Below are 7,733 nucleotides of genomic sequence, written 5' to 3'. Positions count from 1 at the left end.
TGCACAGCCTTAAGGAAAAGTTTGAATTTTTTTTTTCAAAATGTTCGTCAATCGTGGCTTCTTTACAGTGTGGGGAGGACATTTAGGGGACATTGGGGGATTTTATTCTTTTGCATTATCTTGCAATACTTTGTGGGATAGTTGTCATAGTTTAACTATGAAAATTGGCCATAAATATAAGGATATTCAGTCTGTGCTTACCAAAAGGCACGTGTGACACATCAGAGAGCAACATTTTAAAAGATTACTTAGTGCAAGAGGACACTGTCTTCACAAGGGTTATTCTGTCTTAAATCATTTTCTATTCAGATTAGCAGTCCTCATTTAACTCAGTGGAGTTCGTGCAGGTATGGACTTCACAAAGTCTAGGTAATAGATTTCATGTCTACCATATATTTGATCCTTTGTGTACACATGTATGTAGTCCCTCAACTGCCAAGTTGCCTAGCGACTTCCTGTTTTCAGTACTGGGTCTGGGTATTTCAAATTAGGATTGTCTTTCAAAATAATATAAGCAAACATTACAGCAGACAGTTCTACTGTAAACTTCTTGCTTCTACAAAGCAGACCTGAGAGAGCGAGAGAGAGAGAGAAACATAACCTCACGGCACATCTCTCTCACCACATCAGGCCATTCAAAAACATGCAAGTTCCCAGCGGTCGGCCAAATGTGATGTATTCGCTGCCTGAACTGTACAATCTAACATTTCCTCGCACCTGTTCAAAATGAACATGTTCAAATGTGCAGAAATGAATGTGCCTTTTGACTAACCATACCCTGTGATCCAGATGTATATGACATATGCAACATCTTATTGGCAGAGTCTCAACTGACAACACCAACAGATCCATATGAGTCTGTGAACTTATATATTTGCCTGAGAGAGGCCAGCAGTATTCACCATATCAATAGGGTTGCACATGTCTTTGAAAAAATGCTGTTTGTTTCCAGTGATCAAAGTAACAATCTGTCAGCTAATGACAGAAACACAGCCCAGACATTAACATGCAATTTTACTGTAAGTCTAGGGAAATATGTAATAAGAAACAATGGGACAGTTTTTGTTTGCATATGTCCAAGCACCTTTGCTTAAATGATTGTTATTCTGAAACCCAGCTGCATGCTTCCAGTGTGTAAACCTCCCACACATGCATGTTCTCCTCATGCTTGCATTGATTTATGTCCTATGATTAGACTGTTTTTTTTTTTGTTTTGTTTTGGTTTTCCACAAAGAACTTATTGATATATTAGTAAGCAGTGGTATTTTAATGTGTGCTAGTCATTTCTGAATAGCTGGATCCTTTTTACTCTTTGCTGGGGTATTTCAGTTCAAGCTAAACAGTAAATATTTTGATGGAAATATACTTCAGTTAAAGAATTCCTGATGTGTTGGATGCCTTTTGCAGAAAGCAACATGCACAGTTGTAAAGTTATGACACTCCATAGCAGTCTGTTTACCAAATTGTCTCCAAAAAGTCTTTTGCCATTACTGTTAATAAGTTATATTCAAAACAAAATACAAAATCTTCTTTTGAGTAAAACATTTATTGTCAATATTGACATGAAATACAATATATATATATATATATATCTTTATCAGACAATGTGAAAATTTTTATTTTGTGAGTGGGGTTTCAAAAAACAACCTTCATCCACCTGACCTGGGAAAAAAAAGCCACTGTTAAATGATGGAAACGTGCCGAGTCACCATCCTGCCACAGTGAGGCCTCACACCGATGGGACTCACTCCGGCCTTATCTGAGCCTGTGAGCAAAACCCACCCCCCATCTGAGGACAACATCAGCCGACCTGCTGTGACTGTGGAGGAAGTTGGACCAGATCAAGCTCTGTCTTGTTCTCAAGCTGCTGAAGCTGCATGTGGAACTGTGCCGTGCCAGGCCCTGACCTACTATAACCCTCCATTCATAAGGGCCATGGTTTCCTTTTATGGGCTACCTGGTGTTAGCGGGGATGGGAACCAGTGGTACTCCCCCGGCCACCTGGGGCCTATTGGGAGGTGAAGATGTCATAAATTCCAGGATGCAGCAAATGAAACCAATGAGAGACGAGGACTGGAGATAAAGCAGACCTTGAAGGACATGCAGAGACAGAACAGATAAGGGAGGGGGGAGTTGGTATCAATATGCTTCTATGGGCTTTGTTTTTCTTTTTTCTTAGTAACCAAAATTAGGGAGGTAACATAAACATAAACAACATAAAATACAACAGCACATGTTAGTTTCTACATTTTCTTTTTTTTTAAATGCCGTGTTTGAAAATAACTAAAAGTAGACATTAATTACATCTAAAAGCATTGGCATCCTAAAGTATTTGTAAAAACTGCCTTAGTGTGATGTTGTTTTTTGTTATCCAGGTGTGCATACTATTTACATTATTTTAAAGTAAAGTAAACAGTTTCAGTGTGTGGTCATGTGGGCCTCTCCATACAAAGAAACTTAATGTTTATGACAGAATATAAAACATGGGTTGAAAAGGATGATACTTTATTTAGTAATTTTGTGAAATTTCATGATGTTAACATCTTCATTTAAAAAATGCTAATAAAACCTATGCAGAAGCAAAGCTGTCACAATTTGAACAAACTTACCTCTGAAAAGCTTCCAGCTTCTGACAGAAACGGCCTGTCCATCAATGGAAGATCACCATCACCATCCTCTGCCCTTGGCCCTATTCGGACCACACCAGGATCCTCGGTTTCATCCAGATAAACAATGTTGTTGAGGTTGGACATTATTGTTCAGGTTTCTTGCATTACATCTGGGTTTTCTGTGTCATCAACTATTTAGTAATACTGTGTTGTTCCCAGGTTTTATGCATTAAGTGTGGAATGTAAGATGGGACCTAAAGATTCAGCATCTCCATTAAGGACACACACTGGACCTTGACAAGCTGTCACATCCTGTAAAGCTTGGTGTGGTGGACTCAAGGATGCTTCGTCATCTGCTAAAAGGTGCTGTGATGTGCAATTGTATGAAATTGAGGTGATGAAAAATGATGAATGTTAAATTGTTTCATTATGTTTTATTACTCCAGTCTGATGAAACAATTTAACATTCATTTTTCATCACCTGATCTCAAGTCATAGAAGCTACTGAGGAAAAAACATGTGGCTTTAGATTTAAGACATATTCTGTCTTATTGTTACATATTGAAATGTTAGAGTGATGCTTTGAAACGCTTACCCAGTATAGAGTCAAAATATTTTTCAACTTTCAGGTTTGCCACTCACAGTGGAGGATTGTGGGTGATTGTGTCTCCAGACGGGGAGGTGGGTTGTGGTCGCTGTGAATGTATGGCAGGACTTGGAGAGGTAAAAAATGTACATGTATTAAAAATATAGAACCACGTCCAGTACGATTAATATTACAATTCAATTCAAACATACAACATAATTACAAAAAGCACCTGTCCAAATAGGCATTTTTCTGTCTTATGAGCCTATCTTCTTGTGTTTGCAGGTGTGCAGTCATGTGGGCTCACTACTGTTCTGGGTGGACAAGGTGTGCTGCGCCAACAAGAAGCTGACCTCTGCAGCGCCCGTCTGAGACCACAGCCAGTGGAATACCAGGTCAGAGGTCAGCGCTGAAGTTTCCAGAGGTTCATGAACCTACAGAGGAGCAGAAGACCAAGCCTTTCCAGGCAGGAGCACGTCCAGCTTTTCTGAATGTCAGGACCGTTACTTTCCAGACATTTTGATAGATGGAAAGCTGCACAAGGATAATAACACAAGCATGGACAGAGAACTGCTTCTTCAGGACACTCCAGCTGTAACGGAGGAGCAGTTCAACCAACACTGAAACCTCTGCCTGCTAAAACAAGATCCCCGGGAAATCACTTGCTTAGTAGTCCAGTTTTCAGCACTTGCTCTTCCACCACATGCTTTTAAAAAACATGAAATTGACCCTTATGGGGTAATGCCTATTAGAAATTTAACAGTATTAGTGTGTTTGTAGGAGGACCAAGTCTGCAAAGCAATCAATAATCAGCTGTTTTCAAACCAAAGTGTTTTCTGAACCCCATAGACATCATCTTTTGCAATTCCTTCCTTTCCGGCCAGTAAATCAGATGCTTCAGTTTAAATCCATGTTGAATTGTTTCATTAGACTGGAGTAATAAGATACATCCACATAATGAAACAATTCAACATTCATTTTTTAACACCTCATTTTCATAAAAATAATAAAAAATATAAAATGCTTTAAAATCAGATACAATTAGGTGTGCCTTTTTAACCAGTCTAGTGCAACAATTCAACGTTAACTCTTGGTTAGTTCACAACATGGAGATTAATTCATTTTTGTTTTTCCAAGGGTCAGTGATTTGGTAATTTGTTGCTGGTCCTTAAACAAACCACCATGTTTAAGAGGGAGCACTCAGAGGGGAGGTGACGGACAGTAATGTATATTCTAGTCTATAAGTCTTTGGATCAACATCTCTCTGCCAGCACCGGGTCAGACGGCGGGAAGACACCGAGTCCAACCTGCAGCTTTTTCTTACTTGCTGGTGTTTTGGGTATTTGCAGGATTTTTCCTTTTGCTGCACCTTTTCCTTGCATTTATTTTTTGTGTTTGTGTGTTTTGGAGTTTGTATCATTCATGTGTTTGCAGCGCGTTTCACAAATTGCTGTGCGTCTGCACCTGACGGCCACCGTACTTTTATGTGTAGACAATATGAAAAGTTAAAAAGAACTTCTGTAAAAATGATAAAGCTGAAACTTTGATTGTATAAAAACTATTAAAATAATCAAAACACCAGTTTCGATACGTCAAGTAAAACTTTCTGTGACCTGTTTCTCCTGATGTCTGAGGTACAGAGCTCCAGACAGCTGGGGTTTTACAGGAGGTATCCTGTAAATTTATTGGAATTTTCAGCCAGTTTATTAACAATATATCAGAAATCATTGCTGGATGCATAATAGTGTACACTGCATAAGGCCTTCTGCTCCTATGAGGACTTGCACAAAAATGTAAAAAATAAAAATAACAAAAATAGAACCCCCAGCAGAGTAGAAAAGCACCCTGTACCCCTTGTATCAATAAATGTCATTTTAAAACAGACATATTTATTTATCCAAAAATTAAGAGAAGCTTTGCTCACTACTGTTGGAGCCTGTGAAGAAAACCAACAAAAAAAACTGTACAAAGTGGAACAAAATACTGAAAATCTTTATTTCATGCTGCAACATTTGTACATATAAGCTTCATCAAGCTGTTGAATCCAATAACATCCTTACTGAGTGGTGTCTGATCAAAGTACATCAAGTTATTGCTTTCCACTATAACATATGGTTAACCACAACTAGTCCTGGAGCGACAGCAGTGCTGACATCAACACAATCTGTAATATTGTCCAGAACATAGATGTAAACATAAATACAGTGGTCAAAATTAACTTAAAAGTTCCAAATAAAAAGCAACATTAAATAGCTATTGAAAACATTATCACTATTACTACTGTCACTTCTTTTAGTTTAAAATGACATGACTAAAAAATATATATTTACATGATCTTCAGTCAGCACAGCATAAAAAAGCTATCGAGTCTAATGGATGTTTTGCTACTGGTGTGATCATCTATAGCTGCACAAAAAATACTTTGAGAACTTGCAAATGGACAGGCGAGAAAAGGTAACACAGGTAACGGCTCGGCTCTGCATGTTGTCACAGTATTAAAAATAATAATCTTAATCACTGATATTTTTATTTTAAAGCTGAAAAGTAAAAAAGGAAAATGGTTCTTACAGGTTTTCTGTTTAAAAATGTCTAAATTCTTTAATCCTTTTTAATACCTAAGTACAAGGTTTGCTATAAAGATACAGCAGACTTTCAGGACCAGGGCAACGTTTAGCTCAGCAGTTGCACCAAGTATGCAACACAGTAAATTCTTTGCACACATTTAAGCCTTGTGACCTTCAAAATGTGTCTTTCAATGTAACTGAAAACTATGACTCTATAGTTACTGTGCAAACATTTTGACTCATACCTCATTTCTTTATATTTTACTTTCAAAGTGCCAGATTTTAGAAGCCAAGTTTAACAAAATTAGGGGCTGGTTTAAAACTTTTTGCACACTAATCTATTTTAGCCTTAATAAATCAGAAAAGCACACTGCTGTTTAAATCAGTCTCTGTAATCTTTACAAAAGAAATAGTGTTTCCACACTCTATACTTTTCTCCTAACCTTTAAGACCTGAAAAACACTAAATTCCAGGCTTGAAATGAAAGGTTCTGCGCAGGAACCCTGTAATAAAATAGCACTGTCTGCGGGGCAAATACCAATCAATTCAATTTAGAGAAAAAAGACACTTTGCAGAGACTACCAGAACAATTTACAAGTAGGTTCGAAACATGTTGAAGTTGTAGCCACTTTATAGATGGCTGTAAAAATGAAGGACGAGCTGAAGTTTTTCTGTGGTGAGGTTGGCCTCATGTTACACACACTGCCACCTAGAGGCACCGAGCAGGAAGAACAGGACAGGGAGTTAATCTGAGGTAGCAAAGCCAAATTAAATACCGGTACACTTTGGAATCGATAACGCAAGAAAAACAAAATACATTAGTGCATTTCTCAAGAAACCTAAAATCATTTAAACTCTCAAGTCAAACCTAAATGATTTCTATTTAAAATTATAAACAAAAGAATTAAGACAAAACTTCTAATTTAACTCTGAAAAAGACCCAGGTCCTGAGAAATAACAAGTCATAGTTTCACTGTACAGAGCATCAAAAAGGGAAGTATTTCCTCCCGTCCTTCAAATATACACAGTCTGGCAGTATCATTAGAACAAGCTATACGGACAGAGTTATTTCATAATAGCCAAGCTAATATTGAAGCAGTTTGAAAACACAAACCAAAGATAATTGATAAAAAAAATATAGGTTTTGTGAGGTGTGTAATTTTTTTGATGTATAAAAACAAATGTGTATATACAAAAATATACAGTACATCCTAATAGTCATTCCTACAAAAAGCCTATTTTATTTTCCACATTTTTGTAAACTTTTTAAGTTGTCATTTTTAAGTCCTTACTATTAAAAAAGGTCATTTCTAAAAAAAAAGAAAAAAAAAACTTCAAAATATAATGGTCTTTTTTTTTTCATCCATCATAAAATTCAAAGCTTCTTCAGTCAAAATTCAAGATTTTCAAAAATAAACTGCTTTAAAAAAAAAGAAGTAAAAAGTCAAACTAAGTCAGTGAAAGAGCTTTCAGGCGCTTGTCATGTTGGAATAAAAAAAAGGCCTCAGCTCTGTCATGTCAAGTGCTGGTTCCTCAGTACACACGGGGGATGATCCGGTAGCGGACAGTTCGGCAGTACTCGTCCCACGCTGAGCCGTACTTCCTCCTGCATTCGCTCATGTCGCGTGAGTCTCGGTGCACAAGCAGAATGATGAAGTAAATCATGTAGTACCACGGCAGGAGGTGGTTGAAGCCTGTGGGTCAGAAGAAAAACATTGTTTGAACTAGTGCTGGGCGATATAACGATGTCTATCGTGATATTTTTTCTTCTATCGTCTCTATCGTTTCTATCGTCTCTATCGTTTATATCATAATTGTATCAATGATTCATGTAAATATTTCATAACGTAGGCTACGACGAATGTATTAGTGTTGTCACTTTGCATACATTCAGTTTATATAAGTGATAAATAAGAAGAAAAATAACTATTTTGCGAAGAACCTCCGTTTTGCGACATGACGCTGCTTTACGTG

At 37.3% G+C, this 7,733-nt stretch overlaps 1 protein-coding gene across 3 annotated transcripts in view; it reads right to left on the bottom strand.

Annotated features, from left to right (window-relative positions):
- Positions 1-5,169: 5,169 nt before the first annotated feature.
- lbr (lamin B receptor) overlaps positions 5,170-7,733 on the bottom strand; it is a 15,307-nt gene continuing 12,743 nt past the window's right edge. For all 3 annotated transcript variants that reach the window (XM_017434104.3, XM_017434105.3, XM_037981683.1), the window contains exon 14: positions 5,170-7,453. In XM_017434104.3, coding sequence (XP_017289593.1) covers positions 7,293-7,453 — 161 coding nt within the window. In that variant the 3' untranslated portion in view covers positions 5,170-7,292. The remainder of the gene's footprint in view (positions 7,454-7,733) is intronic.

The sequence above is a fragment of the Kryptolebias marmoratus genome, linkage group LG19 (genome assembly GCF_001649575.2).
Source record: "Kryptolebias marmoratus isolate JLee-2015 linkage group LG19, ASM164957v2, whole genome shotgun sequence".
NCBI classification, from domain to species: Eukaryota; Metazoa; Chordata; class Actinopteri; order Cyprinodontiformes; family Rivulidae; genus Kryptolebias; species Kryptolebias marmoratus.
The sequence above is the reverse complement of the archived record's forward strand: the minus strand, read 5'-3'. Positions and strand labels throughout refer to the sequence as shown.